Source organism: Gymnogyps californianus, chromosome 16 (genome assembly GCF_018139145.2).
Source record: "Gymnogyps californianus isolate 813 chromosome 16, ASM1813914v2, whole genome shotgun sequence".
NCBI classification, from domain to species: Eukaryota; Metazoa; Chordata; class Aves; order Accipitriformes; family Cathartidae; genus Gymnogyps; species Gymnogyps californianus.
In genome coordinates this window covers 15,011,459-15,029,551 of record NC_059486.1, presented here as the reverse complement: position 1 = coordinate 15,029,551, position 18,093 = coordinate 15,011,459, and the positions used below count along the sequence as shown (strand labels likewise).

Genomic DNA, 18,093 nt, shown 5'->3' with positions numbered 1-18,093 from the left:
CGATGGGTGTGTGCTCGGTGGCTATGGGTGCACAGCTCAGCTGGCAGGTCGGGCGCTTTCACAACAGCGTTGTGCAAGGGCCGAGAGTCGGTCGTTCTGCCTTGTCGGTCGTTCTGCCTTGCCCCTGCAGCCCTCCTGTGCTCAGCCCGGACGGGGCGAGTTGCTTGGTGTTCAGGCGGTGGGCTTGTCATCTTCGCTTCTGCACGTCATTCCCAGCCGAATGAACTCGGGACTGCAGGTTATCCTCCGGGATGCTGTTAGGAAGGGCTGTGCCCCTCGCTGTGCGGTGCTCGGTGTGCTCATCTCCCTTCAGATGACAATTGAAGCAGCAGGGCAGAGATCTCCCTGCCTCTGCTATCAAAGGAGAGGGGTTGTGGGGGATCTGCTCGCCCAACTCGATGGGGGATCCCTGTTTTACAGCCCAGGTGAAAATTTTGTGGGTTTCTTGATGTGCTGGGGAAAATGACTTGCAAATACCTGGGTTTAGTGCATGGTTCTGGTGCTGGGTCTACATCACAGCAGAACTAGATACAATTTTTTTTTTTCCCCTCCTCGAAAAATCTTTGCAGTTTGTATCTGCAAAGAAAAAAGCTGCTGCAAAGGGTTCCTTTTTGTTTCAGTTCATCTAGAAAGATGCCTTCAGCTGAAAGTCATGTTATGTAAGGCCTTTAGAAGAGGCTTATTCAGTCCCCTTTGGATATACCTTTTATTAGATTTTCTGTTTGTGTGCCTGACTTCTTATTGCACTCCCTTTGCATAGGCAGCATTCCTGCAGAAGCTGTGATCAGATGGGTGCCCTGAGAGGCAATTAGCGTGTGGGTGGATGAGTGCACACCTCAGGAATGATCTTGAAGGAATATGTTGTTCTGCAAGTGACATGCCTTAGTGTTCAACCATGGCATATGTAAGTTGTTAATCAGCTGTTCCAGATTCTCATTCCTCCAGGAGGGACTGGGGTGGTGGTGGTGGTGGGGAATCATCCTTTTCTGAATTGTGTGTAAAATAAAATCAAGAGGTACTGCTGTCAATGGGTTCATTGAGCCCTTCCAGCAATTTTAGGTGGAGTGTGGATGGAAGGATACGAATTAAAATGAGTTGCTGTCGTCTTGATTTCCACTGCCGTGGAGCCCCTGTCAGTACTGGTGCTGTAGGTCTTTTTCGTAGCAATGTCCCCGTGAGGGAAGTTTGCAAGGTTGAAGACTATGAAGAGATATTTCCCCCTAAATTTTGGTCAGACTTCCATGCAGCTCCAAGTAGTTTTGAATGTTGGGTGGAAGAGATTAAAATTGAAGACAACTCTGCAACAACTGAATAAAAAAGCAAGACATTGGTGGTTTTTAAAGATCTAAGTTATCTTGTGACCAGTGGAACTGCTAAAACCTAGTTTCTTGCAGATTTTTCCTATATCCACCCTGCATAGGGCAAATGTTCCCCAGCTCCCTTACACGTCCTTTCTCTCTTGGCCCATCAGCACGTGCCCACCTCCCGTGGGTGCCTCACTGGCCCAACTGGGGTGCCTGTGCCGCTCAGGAGGGACGTGGGCTTTAGTTATAACTGTGTCTTCCCTAGTGGGGCACTAATTTGGATTTCTTTCTTTTATTTCACCTTGGATTTTTCTCTAAAGCTGATTTAAAAAAAAAAAAAATAGTTTATATTTATCACTGTCAGTTTGATTCCAATGGATCATCAGGTTCTAGTGTAGTAGGGAAGAGAGGGCAGGCAGTGTGGATAATAAATCTCATTTCTCTAGGAAAGCAAGCAGCAAATACTGTCCCCTGTCTTACTGTCAACCAGTGGTTTGTACAAATATTGCTGCAGTTTTAAGGCCTTGTCCAATAATGCAAATGGAAGTTGTGCTTGATAGTTTTGTCTGCAAGCAGGTACGAAAGAGAGATTGTTGCACTTGGAGCACACTACGCATGATCCACATCTGCCTGCCTGTCTGTATACAGTGGTTAAAACGGAGCATAAGGAGTGGAGTAAGTCCTCATGAGTTGTATATTTGTCCAATATTCAGATGAAAAATAATGTTGCTCTACCAGCAGCATGAATTTCTGAGGAGTTGTCTCCATGGCATAATGTCACTGGTTTATGTAGGATACAAATGTATGTATGCAAACCATGCATATAAGCACGCTTACAGGAGGGCTGCAGGTGGGCCTGAAATGGAGGGTAAAATCCTGGTTCAGCTGTTTAAATTTCCAACTAAACTGAAATCTTGGAAGTGCAGGGACAAAATGAGTTCAACAGAAACGGTTGGAATAGAACGGCTTCTTTTCTGGGATCTGTCCAGACTTTCTTCTGTCTCCTCCTTCCCCGTCTGCATTTTTACTGGTCCCAGTTTGTTTCGCCGTGGCTGAGCATGGCCAGTGCTGGAGTCCTAGATCGTCTGTTCCCAGCTCTCGGAGATGAGCGTGTTTGGGTGATGCGAGGCTGTTGTTCCCCATGGATCCTTTCTGGGCATTGCATCCTTGCTCAGCAGCTCTGCCCTCTCCGGACGGGTGCTTGTCTTCCACCGCTCCCTGAACTGCAGCAGGGTTTTACCGTTTTACCCAGAACCCTAAACTTCTAGGACACCGATTAGTTTTCCTTCAGTTGGAAAGGTAGTACACCTATTTTACTAACAGAGGCATTAACTGCATTTGAAATCATACTTTAGAGACAGAACAAAAGAGCGACTCTATATCTTGTTAATTGTAATGTAATTTCTGGGCAACAGGTCTCTTTGTTTTGAATCTTTGCATCTTCTGCCCAAAGGGCTTCCTCAGCTAAATGTTAGCTGAGGCTGAAATTTAATTTTGAAGTGTGTTTAGAGCTTTTCTCTAGAAACTGGATGGACGTTAGCTGAAATGCTGGAGCTGAGTGATGGGAGTTAGCAGTTCGGGTTGGGTTTTGGGGGCCTGTTTGTGTTGGGTTTTTTTTCCTTTTTTTTTTAAAGCCAGCGTGTGAGTAGCTGACTGTTGCAATTAATTTTGTGAAGGATTCTGCAGCTAAACATACATTTTTTTCCAGTGTAAAGCATCCTGCGGTTGCAGCCAGCTCTTACCTCTCCATTCTCTGCTCAGCTGCAAACACCCGCTGCAAACCATGAAGTCCCTCAGCTGCTGCAGCTCCTTTCCCAGCGGTGTGAAGGGAACTTCGGCATTGCTGCCTGCTCCACCCGGCTGTCCACACGCCTGAAACCCTCCAAAATGTGCTTTGAGCCGCGATGCCAAGTCTGCTGGGGCCGCGCAGTGCCGTGGTTTTTAAAGCCCTGCTCTCGCTGCTCGGGCAGGGTTGGCTTTGCGCAGGATTCCTGTCTGTCACCGCAATTTTCTTCCCTTCTCTTTGCACATCCATTTAGGTCTGGGCACTCCGGAACAAGGACCTTTGTCTCCATTCTGTAGCAGCCTGTAATGTCTACTGTAATGTCACAGCCCTGCAGCTGTCAAGGTGATAAAACGAGAACAGGAGCACTGCCGAGGAATTTTTGGAGGGCACAAGCAATGTTTATAGTGGTCCGGCTTGAAAGCAGTACGTAGTTATGGATGCCTTAAAGTCTCTTATTGCATGACATTACAGTAGACCTTTTGGGAGTAAGACTTTCCATAATCTTCCGCATTAGTTATGGATGCCTTGATTGGTTTGCTGGGTGACTAATGTCTATTTGTTATGGTCACGAGAGAGCAATGCATTTCCATTACATCCTGCTGCAGTATTTTTCTCCCAACGGCCTCCTGCGTGACCAGCTGCTGCAACCAGAGGTGGAGGCTCAGTGGCCAGAGCACGTTAAACTTCACTCGACCGGACTTTGTGAAACTTGAGTTTGTTGTAAGAAAAATACACAATTTAGCTAAGAAAAAAAGGAATATTTTCTCTTAACAGAGAAAAGATACTGGCCGGTTTGTATTTCAAACTTCGCAGTTGTGACCTGATTTCCTTCCTCAAACTTCTGCAAAGTAAGGGTGGGGGAATTGCTTTTGCTTGTGCAACTTGATGCCACTTCCCTATTATAAATGGGGATCTTAATGAGCGCAACCAGGGGTTGGGGGAAGCAGCTGTTCTCCATGATATTTTTACCATAATCCATGAGCTGTTTCCTGCAACCAATTGCCCTTTTCTGGCAGAGAAGCGATCGTAAGACAGTCAAATTAATTCATAAAACTACCACTTTTAGGAACAGTTTTCCTGTGCCGCTTATCTGTCCCTTCTGGATTTAATAACAATTTTTTTTCTTCTCATCTGTCATTTTTTTTCTGATCTGGGATACATGAAAGCGCTAAATGAATTCATTTGGTAAGGTCAGCTTACCACCTGTTGAAGAACCTGAACATTGAGTGCGCTTCTGGTCAACGCCATCCAGCATATTAATAGTAATCCTCAAGTTCACCTTTTTGGCTAACTTTTTATAAAATACAACTCTGAGTTTCAAAAGTTGTTACTGTGATGTGTTGCTCGGCCAGAGTCATAGTGGATTATGAGAAGGATTTAATTTCTTGAAGTCGTACCGAGTTAATTTTAAGCTGTATATCAGCACTTGAGATTTATTTTAAATCCTTAACTAATTAAAAGATTACATTTTAAAAATAAGTCAGTCCCCAAACCTGGGAGTATTACGGTAGCATGAAAACACACCCATTTGGCAGCAAAGGTGCAAACCTCATGGTGTTCTTGGGGCAGAGGCGTCTCTTTTTAAAGGAACTGTATTTAGAAACACTGAATTTGGTAATTTTACAGGCTGGCGTTTTTTTAATACCCTACTGCAGGCTTCCTGGTCTTTCCCTTTTGGCAAAGCCCCCCAAATATTGTTTTTAAAGCTCTTCTGTGCACAGCTAATCCCGCGCAATGCTAGGAATAGGGGTCCCCTGCTCCGAGGAGGGGAACACTGCTGGGAGGAGGAAGCCTGCGGTGTAGCCTGGATGGACGGTGTTTGCAAAACTGGCGTAGAGAGGTGGTGAAGTAACACATCTGAGTTAAAAACTGCTCATTTCTTACCCTGCTGGGTGGTTGAGGGGAAGGTGTGCTGGGTCAGGCCCTGGGGTGGTGACGTGGGTTATTGTCCTTCGACAGCCCCCTGATCGCCTTTGAAGGGTCATGCTTTCTAATAAAAGTGTGATGTTTTTTTGTTTTTAAAGTAGAGCAGATGAAGTGCATTTAGAAGCGTGGCCGAGGAGAGCTCTTGCTCTTTGTTATGTTTTCAGGAAAGCACCATGGTTTCCTCTGCCCTGCGAAGACGGTTTTGTGTCTCTGACCACAAGTCAGCAGCTTCTCTGAAAGCGGTTGGACTCTCCTTGCCGAACTCGAGCAGCGCTGCAGCCGTTTAGTCACCCATCCTGTCCCTCTGCATCCTTATTTATTCTCATCTTGCTGTTTTGACACTGTTCTTTGTGGACCCTGGTGAGCAGCTGGGTTGGTCCTCTCATGCAGTAGTGCCGTGCCCAAGCGTAGCAGTTGATGCCGCTGGGCTGTGCATCTCCCGTGGCGTCGTCTTCCTCTGCCAGACCCTGGGGAGCTGTTGTGTTTGCAGGCAGTGTGACGTCTCCTTCTCTTGTTTGTACTCTGCTTGCTTGGTTTTGTAAATTTTTGTGAATAAATATGCTTGAGGTTGCTTGAAGTTTTTGCATCTCCCACACTGCTTCTAAATAACATCTCATTTTCCCCATCCTTATTCTGTCTGTTCCCTTGTTAGAAATAGTTTTCGTATGTCACTAGCCACATCCAGGCAGGAAAAGGGCGCGCTTTACAGGTGATGCAGATAAGCATCTGTTCACCTGTAACATGGTGCAAAGATACTTCTGCTCAGTTTGGTGTAACTTCCCCTTTCTGCATCTGCTATTTCTTCTTGATACAGATGGCTCTGGCCCGAGAAATGTATGCTGTCCTGGTCCAAAACAGCTGCGCCTGTGCATCCATCTCAAGTTCCTCAGCTTGATGACAAGACTTGAGTTTTATTCTAGCTTGGTGACAAGACTGAGCTTTACTCTAGCTTGCTGCTTTGCCTGCCGAGGGAAGGGAACTCGCTCCCCCGGGGGAGCTGGAAACCCATGCCTGCGCTGGTCCCTTCTGCTTTCGGGCATCGCGAGCTCCCTCTTGCCACGGGCTCACACGGAGCCTCCGCCATCTCGGTTTCCTCGCTGCCCTCAGAGCACTGCCGTTTAGTGAGCTAATGGAAGTACAAGATAGCTGGTTTAAAAAATGAGCTCCGTTTTAGGTGATCAAAAGCAGGCGGTGGGGTTGCCTGGTCCCTGCGGTCAGCTGGCTGTCACAGGCAGTTGGCTGCTGCTGCTCGTGCTGTTCAGGTTCATCGTGATCAAAACTGAAAGGTGAAGTTTGTGGTTTAATTTGTTCAAATTAAATCCCCCCCCCCCCCCCCCCCCCAGTAATAAATTACTGTAAAAACTCTAAACTAAACTGACAAGCACTCGTGCAGTCTGCAAATAATTACCATAGGCTCCTCTTAGAGGATTACTCTGAGCCCTGCCTAGGAGCAAGAACAGGTAGTCACTGACGTCTCACAGTATTAGTCGTATTTTTTCTTTTGATTTAGGTGTATATTTGTATTTAGCCTGTAATGTGACTTCTGAAATATGTTTGTGCGCATATGCTCTGCATGGTTCTTTTTTAATTAGATAAATTAAAATGGATGGACTATACATGTCAGTTGGATGTATTAATTTTTTAAATCCTATTTCACATTATGGCATCTAAGAGGGATTACACAGACTTTAATTTTTGAATGTCTGGTTTATGGCTTTTCATCTACAACACTTTCACTTTTAATAATTTCAAAAGCGTTTGAATCACTGAGACGGTCTTTTTTTTGAAACTTAAATTTGGCCATTTAGGAAATAGTGGTGGTTTTGTTTCTGTAACTTAGTCTGTTTGGATCTATATCTTGTTGTGTTGCTAGTAGAGGTCTTCAGGTCAGTAGTCTCCAAAAGCCAGTACCCAGCATTATTCTGATCCTTTGTACGTATAAGACAGCGTTGAATAGGAACAGCCTTCCGCATGGAGATGGTAGGAGGCATATATTAAGAGATGTAACCTCCAAGGTTGGGGAATGTTATCACCGAATGGCAGAAGTGAAATGCCAGCCATTTCTTCTGCATGTTTAAGCACGAAAGAAGACGACCCCATCCCAGACCTCTCCCTCCTGTCTCTCTTCTCCCATCGCTCATGAAAAGGCCATCGCAGCATTCCCTGGAAACAAAACTCCTCGGAGCGGGATCCGGGTTCTGGCCCTGGAAGTGCAGGAGTCTCCTGGTCACCCTGCTGCTACTGCCGTGTGTCTTCAGTATTTTAAATATTGCTTCCCGTGTGTGCGAGACTTGACCAAGAGAGATAACGATGATTAGCTAGAGTGATTTTTATTTCCTTTCACACAGAGGAAGCTGGGGTGTTAGGTGTATCAGCAGTTTGGGGGGCTCAGGTGCTTCAGGATATTAAGGGGCTCCATCAGCAAAATGTAGACCCAGTTGGTGAAGTTAGTGTCTTTGCAACAACTGCGTTGGCATCACTAGATTTGTCTCAGTTCAAATGGGAACATCTCATTAGCTTGTTTTCTTGGAAAGTTTATCTGTGTAGTGAGCTTGACTTTGGCAGCATGCTGGTGGCCTTGGTCCTCCGGCCATAGAGAGGCAGGTACGGATCAGGGGCGGGTGGCTGCAGCAGTCTGTGTCAGCAGTATTTATTCCTGAAAACAGTATTTTACTCTGCACAACTGTGTCCTAAAAACTCTCCATCTAAGCAAAATACTTCTATGATGAAAGCAAGCAGACTTGGTAAATTCAATGACCAGCAACACCCTTCAATTAAAATTTTAGCTTGGTTATCTTCAGCTGTCGCTGGCCGCCGTTGTGAAGCACAGACAAAACCAGAGCTTCACTGTGCGGGCAGAGCCCTCTTCCCAAAACACTGGGGACGGACAAAGGGACGGTGTCGCAGCAAATGCTGAGATATGGGCAGCGAAGCATCCCTGCATCCAAGGGGGAGCAAAGCCCTCCTGTGCTGAACCTCTGAACCCTTTTCTTGCACCATCGGGAGTTTCCAGCTAGTTGGTGCTGGAGAAGAGAGTTGCTGGTTTGTTTCCTCTACCGATACATGAGATGATTCAAATTTCATGAAGTTGTGAATACTGAAAGAGTTAATGGAGAATTAGGAAGCATCTTCCTCCGCTCTGAGATGTGCTCTGTGCTGTCTGTGTGTTACAGCTCGCTCTCTTGTTTCCCCTCTTCAGACAGGCAGAATTGACAAGTCCTACCCAACAGTGTGTGGCCACACAGGACCGGTGCTGGACATAGACTGGTGTCCTCATAATGACCAGGTCATCGCCAGTGGCTCTGAGGACTGCACCGTCATGGTAAGCGTATTTCATTTGTCTTGTGGGGTGGGGTTTGCTTCATGCTAAAAATGCTGCTGCAAACGACACTTGTATTTCTGAAGACATCTCCTGTTCTGATGCCGAGGGCAGAGGCCTTGCTGATGTGATAGCGGTCATGGGCATTCTGCATGTTTTGTCTCGGCTGAAGAAATGATGCTATCTTGGCTGCAAGACCTAGCTAAAAACTGGAGCAAAAATAGCAGAGTGAGCTTTATTACCTGCATAACAGCAGAATTTGGACTCTCACAATTGGTACTTTCTTCTCACGTTACTGTTTGAGAAGGTGCAACCTCAGACTTCTGAGAAGAAACTTCAGCACTGAGATGGCACTTTGTGTAACGGACTTGGCCTCTTGTCTTCCTGGCTTTGTCTTCAATGGCTCTTCCATTTTTCCTTCCCCTGGGGATTTGTCTGATGCTTGGGAAGAGGAAAGAGAAGAAAGAGTGCCGGTCAGTGGTGAGGTGTGTTGATTTGTAGCGCTTTGCAGAAGACAGAGGTGGTTCCTTACCTCAAATATCCTATTGGATGCAGTGGTGTGTGTTGGGAAGAGGTGGGGATTGGAGGGGAACAAGCCCGTCAGGTTTCAGAATTGCTTCAGCCCTTGATTGAAGGGTGACACTTTCATTTTTTCCTATATCTACAGGTTGTGAGTAGATGTCAAAAGGGTTTTTTTTTAATAGATAAATAAAAAATAATCCAAATTCTGCACCTGCCAACCTTGGTCCTGAGACCTATTTTACCTCACTCAGAGCCCACTGAACAATAGACGACCTCGCTCCATGATGGATGTGGAATCCCGTGTATGCAAACACAGCAGAATAAGTGAAAGAAAATCCTTGTAAGATGAAATAATGCCAAATAACTTCAGTGATCTTTGGCCATATTTAGAAATGCTGTAGGCTGAATGTTATATTGAAATCTTATTATAGATCATGTCAGATAAATTCCTTTGCTTCTGTTCATCGTTAAAATGTTTGGGAGGGGATTCATCCCAAGAGGCTTATCCTGGGACAGCTCTTGCCTGTGATCTCTCAGTCTTGGAAGCTGAAGCATGTTAACAAAATGTACTATATTTAATATTAAACAAAACAACAAGCTTCTGCATTTGTAATGTTCACTACTGGGCTAGAACTGAGCTTTGAAGGATGCAGGAATGTTCTTCCAGAAACTAGGATCCAGAAGGGCTGCGAGTCTGAAGGAACGGTTTCTGAAACACGAGCATCAACAGAAGCAGGCGAAGCTAAGGTCCATAGCTGCCTTCTTGAAGGCAAAATAAGTCTCTAATCCAAGTGCAATGAGAAGTATGTTGTGAGGCTCCGGAGGGATTGAATTCTGTAGAAAAACCAACAGCGTTCAATTACAAGTTGTCCAAATGCTCCTAAAGTAGACGCAAACTGTCTGTGAGAATCTGAGCCTATGACTGCGGAGACAAGCTCCGTGGGGCGTGGGTTCACCGTAGGTTGTCTGCTCTGCGGTTGCCGCTTATCGGCACGCACTGAAGCGGGGGGTGAGCTTCCCCTCTGTCCCTGGAGGCAACACGCGTGTGGACAGACACCGTGGTGCAGCTGGCTGCGAGTTTGCACGCTCGTGTGCGTGTACGGTACCTGTTGGTGTGGCCGTGTCTGGAGTGGAAGGCAGCAAGCAGCTGGGAAGGTGAAATAAGTGAGTCCTTGCTGCGCTTGAAGGAACAAGCGTGCGCAACTCATGATTTGGAAGATGTTAGGTGCATGTTAGCTGGAGGTTTAAAATGCAGTGAAGCTGAGTGCCAGCAGTAGCGATGAAGAAAGCAAAGAGGACTAGCTAAAGACTTAAGTTGAATCTCCTGTTACGTATCACATAACTTCTGGTGGAAAATGATGTATCCCAAATCATGTGGGACAGTTGTTAACTGGGCTGGACAGAGCTAGAGTATGTAGTGTGAGGAACAACCCTGGCCTGGACTATTTGGAAACAAACTGGATGAGCTAATGAGCCTTCCCATTTTTAATTGCTTTTCTGTCCTGGCACGAGTAATTTAGCATCCTGTTTTCTTTGCTTTTCTTCAATAAGGTTTTGGAGTTCTGCTTCCTGAACAGCGTGTCACTGAATAAACTCGTCTTACTTTAAAGGATATGTGGTTGTTCATCAGCTCTGAACTCTTCATTAGCCAACGTGAAATGAGAAAAAGTGATGTGGTATAGGAAATCATGTGGCTTTCTGCAGAAGTGCCAGCTGCTTTAAAAAAAAAAAAATACTGTATGTTTTTAAAGACCATCTGTGCGTTGGCACTCAAGGGTTTAGGATCTTGCCCTCTGCTACAAAAGACTTCATCAGCGTCAGCTAGACGTTTCATCAGCGTGTTGAGGGAGAGAGCATGGCTTTGAGATGCTATCTAACCAGTGTCTCCAGGATGAAGAGGGCTGATTCCCTGCAGCCATAACTTTGAACTGTCTGCAGCCTTTGTGTTGCACAAGGAAGGTTAACTTGGCCCTTTCAAAAGCTAGAAGCATTTTCATATAAATAAAAACTCAGATTTGTACAAGGTGGAAGTACCCTGTGAGCTGCATATAAACCTTGAACAGGTATGGTATTTGAGATGCTAAGACTAGGGGTTGAAATAAGGGACTGGGAAAGAAGACATCTCTTTCTGATACTGCTGGGCTTTGTAGCTTGGACAGCTTTAGAGGTTTAACTATTTGTAGCTGCATCGAGATTTTTCTGATGAGAGGCACTTGATAGTGTGATCTGACAGTTTCAGGTGATACACTCATTCATTTTGCTGTCACATCTGATGCATTCAGAAATTATTTGGAGGTAGAGAAGAAAAAGATGGTGGGGGTCAATGCTTAGGACAGCTCACCTTTGCAAGACCACCTTTGTGTAGGTCACGGTGCCAGTGGGTACAAGCGCATCACTGTCTGATCCCAGCAGAGGGAAAAGTAGAATGGCCCCCTCCAAAACACCGCGTGCTTTCTTCTCTGTGGGAGCGTAGGCTCGTGGAGGAGCGAATGCTCTTCCTTTGTCCCACGCCGGGTATTCCTCGGGGCACGCGTTGGCCTCTGTCCCCTCCTGCCCTTGCCAGTTGGAGTGCGAAGCCAACAGATTCCTTTTGAGTTGGCACATACAACTCGCTTGAAGTGGTTCGAGAGAGAATGAAATACTTGTAGTCTGCAAGTGTTAAAAGTATTTCCTCTTTATGCCTTGTTCTCAGTTCTCCAGAACGTGGCCCATTTCATATGTCCAACGTAACACAAGAGCCCTAATCAGACAAGCGACGGGTAGATAATGGCAGTAGCCTCTCCGCCCCGTTTGCTGGTTTCTTGCCAAATTTCTCTCTTCTTTTGCAGAAGAGCGGGACGAGGAGTCCCCACCTCCTCCGCTCTGAATTGCTCTCCGAAAGACTTCCTTTAAAACACTGTGGCATGCAGATACCTTCTGCAGCCTCTTCTGGTGTTCTCTTTGAAGAATTGTTTTCTTGTGCCAACAAATAAGGAATTACTTAAATATTCATGCTTCATATTCTGCTGAATGACTGTAATGTACTGCAGGTTTCTTAATTCAGCTGGAAAATGTTTGATTATATAAAGGCTTGTAGATGGTATCAGAGGGCCTTTCTCAGATACGGAAAATTTGCTTCATCAGAAGGTGAATACTAATGAGTTTGCATGTAATGGCCAGAGTAGAGTTCATCTGATTGAGCAAATTGTTTTAAAAATTAAACCAGAGCCCTTGCAATGACCTGGGACACCAACCTGTTAGAAGACAGTTAAGATGTGGTACCAGGACCGGCGAGCTGTGGAGAAGGTCTTACAGCTACAAAAAAAAGGATGCACAAAGTGCCTTTTCCTGCAGCAATACAAGAGCAGGGATGTAGATAAGACCCAGGGCTCAAATTCATTTGTTTCCTCACGTAATGTGAATATAGGAGTTGATGTTGTTTCTAGAAATTGACTTAATCTTCTCTGCAGGTTGGTGCAGGGCCAGAAGAGACAGGTTTTGATTCTCTTTAAAGGGTGTAAAAAAAGCGCTGAAAAAGTTTGCTTTATTTTCTTTCTCACATGCTGTTTGTGCAAAACCTTTCCCTCCTGCTCTTCCTCTGAGACCCAAACCTCTACACACCACCATAGCGTGACTTCACTTCCTCAATCACAAACAAACCAGCTATGTTAACTTAAAAAAAACCCCGCAAGACCAAAAAAACCTGTCAACAACCCAAAAACCCCCACAAGTGGGAGAGCTGACAAAACTGTTACTGATGTCCAAGTTAATCTTGCAGTATTTTAAGGTTTCTTTTGTACACTCATCCCGAGTCCTCACCTTCAGCAGGCTGGGTCCTGCATCCAAAGCGAAAGTTCCTTAATTTGCCCTGTGAATCTAATTTCATCCCACGCTGAAGACAGGCACCCCACCCTGTGCAGGAATGAGTGGGCCAGGTCGCTTGGGAGCATACCCCGACCTTTCATACTCCTGGCTTTATTTTTTTTTTTTTTTTTTTTTTTTTTTTTTTGCCCCCCCAATACCAAGCAGGATTATTAGGTCAGTAGTTTCTGTAATCTGCGGAGGATTACACTGGTCTGCAGCTGCTGTAAACTATAAGGGCTTTCCCTGAAAGAAAAAAAAACAAACCTGTCTGTCTTCCAGAGGCTTTTAAAAAATCCTTTTCATTGGTATTTTGCTTCTAATACCTCCCTTTCCTCTCCCATCCCCTGCACTCACTGGCTCACATTTAAACTTGGTCCTGGAGTTTTCTGGCACGCAAGTTACTTTGCTACGAAGCTGCGCTTGCACAGAAGGATCCCTGCACCGTTCCTGGCTGAGACAGCGCAAAACAGAATTGGGGATCTCGGGGACCCGGTCCCTTTGCTCCGGCTGCCCCTCGGCAGGGAGGAAGGTCGGCTGCAGCTGCAGGTTTAGAAGCTGCTCTGACCCTGCTGCTGTCCCTGTGTGGCTTGTCTGCAGGTCACGCTTGGCCCAGAAGCTTGTGCTGCTCCTGGGTCTTTTTGTGAATAAATTCAATTTTCAAAGCTTCCCCCACTAAGAGAGTGAGGCTGAGGGAGTTGGGGCAGACCACTTTATCACACCATTTCTTTCAGGGGAAGAAAAGATGGTGTTCATCATGGCTTGCCATTTTTAAGGGCTCCTCAAGACTCCGGAATAACCAGATGTCTGGCTCCCTGCTTAATCCTCAGTGCGTAGGTCAGTCTTGGCTGTCATGGCCTTTTCATCTAGTGGAGAAGTGTTTTTGGTGTGGTTTTTTTCCGTTTCTCATCCCCACATCAGCTGTGCCCCAGCATCTGCCTGCCAGGAGGAGCTGTCGGACCCAAGCTGCTCGTGTCGAGCATCCTCTGCCCCTGCGCTGGTGTCACCTAATGCTCTGCTGGGCACCTCCTGTGCCTCTGCTTCAGAGCCCCTGGCTCCCCTGCATTGCCTCTTCTGCGGGGGTCTCCCACCTCTCACGTTCTCTTTCCAACTTTCTTGCTGGTTTAGGTAATACCTGTTTTCTGCAGCACGGCATCAGTGCTTACAATTGTGAGGGGTTTGGAGGTGGTTCATCTGAGAGACCTGCATACAGTTACGACATTAAGTGCAGGTACCAGTTTTAGCAGACTGACGTTAAAGTTCCCCTGTCAGCAGACATGTTTTAAACTGTTGCTACTCTGAGGTTGTTATTCCCTGACTGGCAAGAAGAAAGCTGCTTCTATGAAAATTGACGGCTTTGTAACCCAGTTTTATCATGTAATGGGCAGGTGAAATGATTTATTGCAGTTCGCAAGGCGTGTTGTGTTTCAGCACAATGAGAGTGTGCTGCGGCTGCAGTCACTAGCAAAGCTGGTGTGGAACTGGAAGCGAGCAGGACAACATCCTGCTTCTCCAGGCTGAACAGCTCCAGCTTGCAACCCAATTTTAAAAACGTGATTGCTGGTAAAAGCCTCGGTTTATGTCATCTTGTTGCTAGCGCTGTTCTATCAGGCAGGAAGAGAAAGAGGGATTTTCAGCCCTTGCGGAGAAATTCACTGCTGAGGTGGTGTACCCATCGCGGGTCATTCCTCCTGGGATGCTGAGGGTGCTGGGAGGGATGGCGCTGAGAGCTGCGTCGGTGAAAAGTGAAATCATTTTAGGGTTATTTAGAGGTGAGCTGGCACGTGCTGAGAATTTTTGCATCTCGGAGGTTTTTATTTGAGCAGCAGCCATCCCTGCAAGAAGTGAGAAACTGGGATTAGTGCAAAAATCCATGTTGCCCTTACGCATGTCTGTCTGCCTCGCTTCTGAAATCCGCTCGGCTCGCGTCTGCTGGCTCTGACAGCTTGCTTGGGCAGCGTGGGCAGGGTCTGGCAAGCCCTATTCTCTAACTCCAGAAAAAGCAAACAATAGAAGGCGAAGCAAATGCGCTCTACTGCTGCCACCTATCTATAGATAACTATAATTGCTCACTGATGGGCTTTCTATTTAATTTTTTTAATACACTATATGTAGGTCAAATTCAGTTCAAAGATGATTGTCCAGTGCTGAATTGCAGGCATAGTTTCGGTAGGGCTGATCCTGCCTTGGGGCATGGGGTGCTGGGTTTTGTCTCTCCTGTCCCTGGTCCCTGCCAGTTGCAGAAGCTGCCTCCTTCAGTGCATAAACCTGCTCTGACTCTGCAGCTGGAATTCCAGTGCTCTGCGATCCTTGGGGGTCTGTTCCTCCTCTTGATGGCATTTTTCTGAAGATGCTTGCAACGGAAGGGTTGTGTAACCCAGCAGGCAAGAAGCGAACAGGCAGTTCGCTGCCTTCGAAGGTAGTTTCTGCAATGCTAACTCAGGCTGCTTTCACCTTTGCCAGGACCGAACCGCTCTTCCCCAGTTAAATGGCATCTGAAAGGAGGCTCTAAACATAATGTGAAAACTAATTGCCAGTATTTCTAAAGAAATAAAAAGTAGGCACCAGTATAGGTGCAATATTGTCCCTCCGAGGGACAGGCGTAATTTGAAAAGACAGTAGCTTGTTCAGATGGAATTTGAGCTGCAAGGCAAATTTTTTTGAATCCATCTCGGGCAGCATCTGAGATGAATGGATCTCTGGACACAGCGATAACAGGGCGTTTGCGGCGTGAGGAGCCGGTGGTTATGTGCTGGCAGCGTGAGCTAGGAAGGATGTTACGCACAGATCAGCCGAAGGTTTATTGGTGGCTGGGAACGATTCCCTCCCCGATTCTCTCTTCCTGTTTATATTGAGAAGTGACAACTCGGACTTCTGCCGTGGCGTGGCGCAGGATGCAGGAAGCAGACGAGTAATGTGCTTTTCAGAGGGGATGGCCCTTGGCTAACCATCTTTCCTTTCCCCTTTCCAGGTGTGGCAGATTCCCGAGAACGGACTCACCCTGTCCCTGACGGAGCCGGTGGTAGTGTTAGAAGGCCATTCCAAGAGAGTCGGCATTGTGGCTTGGCATCCGACGGCACGCAACGTGCTGCTCAGTGCAGGTACGGTGCGTCAGGGCTGTGGGGTCAACAAGCATCTCTCCCTCACGTTTTGCTTGCACACCAGATATTTTGGAGAAGAGCTTGTTGACTCCTTTTCCTTCTTTCCTCTCCCAGCTGCTTAGGGCCAGTGAATCACAAGACTAATGGCAGTGCCTGGGAACACCAGGACACGTGGCTCACAGCCCCCTCCTTATCTTGGCCTTTTATTATCTTCAGTTTACAGGGACAAGAACCAGGAAATTGTCTGGAGGCATGAATTACAGTATTAAAATTGTTCCAGACTTTATTTGATCTCCAAGTTTCATCTGCTGATAACTATTTACATCTGCACTCTGCTCATCCCTGTTTTCATATACTTTTATAAAAGGCCCAACTGTTTCTCCTTTTCACTGATCCCTGCAAGGTATCCCAGAGTCTGGCTGTTCCTTCCACAAGCTTTCATTTTCAGCATTTTCCAAATTGTCTCCTTGACGGGTGTGGTCTATGCAATGAGATTCTTTTGACCACTGAAAAACAGTCGCATCGTTATGGAAATAAAATGGATAAGTCATTATGCATTAGCACAGTCTGAGGCTTTCATAGCATGACCTTTAGGTTGGAGCCCAATAAAAGAAGCCAGTCCTTTCAGCTGGACTGTCAGATGAGCTGTGCGTTTTCTGTTGATATAAATGCATTCTGAGGTACCGGTTTGGTTTTGATCTGGTTTCCCCAAAATGCTTGGAGTTGCAGACCTTGGGGCAGTTAATGTAACGAAACTCAGTGTGAGAACATACAAAAGGAGAAGGTGATTTTTCTTAGGTAGCTTCCTCAGACTCCTGTACTCACTAGCAGCAAGATGTGTGTGTCCAGGCAGTCCAGCCAGGATTACTCCTAAGAAACACAGAGGAGAAGGGATGCTGTCAGGTCATTGCAGTCTCCAGGGTTCCTCCTTGTGACAAAAAAACCTGAGTTTGGATGTCTTTCATGCCCTTTGGGAGTTCAGAGTGATTGTTATCTTTTGCCTCGTTACATGTTTTCACCCCTCCAGAGCCTTAGGAGAGATTGCTCAGTCACACATTGTACTTTCCTTCCCTTACCTGGTCCTCCAGTCCTGTTCTTTATTTTGCTGTCATCTTGTCTTAGGCTTTATTCTTTGTCTTCTTGCTGTCTGGTCCTTGAACAAAACCACCCGCCTGATGGTTGTAGTTCTTGTGAAACTGCTGACCTCAGCTTTTGCTGCCTGCCATTCTTTTTTCTCTTTGTTCTGCTGTTCCTCCTGCTGTCACTTGCCTATTTTCCATCCATGCCGCTTTTACTCTTTCTCCTGCAAATCTCTCTGACCTGAGAAGGCAACGACTGGCTGTCAGCCAGCATTCTCACGTATGGAGTTGTAAGAACATCGCCTCTTTGCCCTTGGCATCTCTTGCTCTGTGGTCCTGCAGTTGAGCCAAGACCCAAGAGCTCCTGCACAAAGCTCCTGCGGTAGCAGTGGCCAGGGCACGCTTTCACAGACCTCCTTCAGCTGCACCGGTACCTCCTGCTTTTCCCTTCAGCTTTTTCTCTGCCGGGGACCTCTCCTGTCCCTCCTGCCCACCTCGTGCCTGCAGGCAGCACGTTGGCTGGGGTGGTGGCCGTCTGTGCTAGCGGGGCCCAAATACCCCCACATAAACTGCCTTTGTTTGGGACAGCTACAGCACCTCAGAGGAGGTGCTCGATGCTTTCAGGGGAGGAATTTTGCGCCTTCTCTGGCTGCTTGGTCCCTGCTCTGAGCCTGTATTTGAGTGAGGATGTGCTGCCTGGGGCTCTGTGTACGTGATGGTGCACAGAGCGTGTTTAAAAGTCAGCATCTGAGGCTTTGGAGCCGCAGCAGATTTTATTCCTTGTTCCCTGCTGCTGGGTTTTTTTCTGTATACACCAGTGTTGTGACTTTAGCTGTTATTTTCTCTTTTAGGTTGTGATAATGCAATCATCATCTGGAATGTGGGAACAGGTGAAGCCCTCATAAACTTGGATGACATGCACGTGGATATGATTTACAACGTGAGCTGGAATCGCAATGGCAGCCTAATCTGTACAGCTTCCAAAGACAAAAAAGTTCGAGTTATTGACCCCAGGAAACAAGAAATTGTTGCTGTAAGTTTGCGTGATAATTAAAGAAGCAACTGGGTTTCACTCCAGCAGATAGTTAGCAAGAGCATATAGAGAAAGAACCTTCTTGCTTATATATATGCTGTGTTTAGTAGTGTTTTTCACAGTGAGGAAAAAATTACAGGAGGGATAGCAGTGATTGAAGGATTTCTCTGGGTTTATTGGGAT

General features: G+C 46.4%; 1 protein-coding gene across 4 annotated transcripts in view; it reads left to right on the top strand.

Moving 5' to 3' along the window:
* Positions 1-18,093, top strand: part of CORO1C (coronin 1C) — a 54,935-nt gene that overhangs the window by 29,129 nt on the left and 7,713 nt on the right. For all 4 annotated transcript variants that reach the window (XM_050906997.1, XM_050906999.1, XM_050906998.1 and 1 more), the window contains exons 3-5: positions 8,216-8,338; positions 15,669-15,798; positions 17,729-17,910. In XM_050906997.1, the coding sequence (XP_050762954.1) occupies positions 8,216-8,338; positions 15,669-15,798; positions 17,729-17,910 (435 nt within the window). The remainder of the gene's footprint in view (positions 1-8,215; positions 8,339-15,668; positions 15,799-17,728; positions 17,911-18,093) is intronic.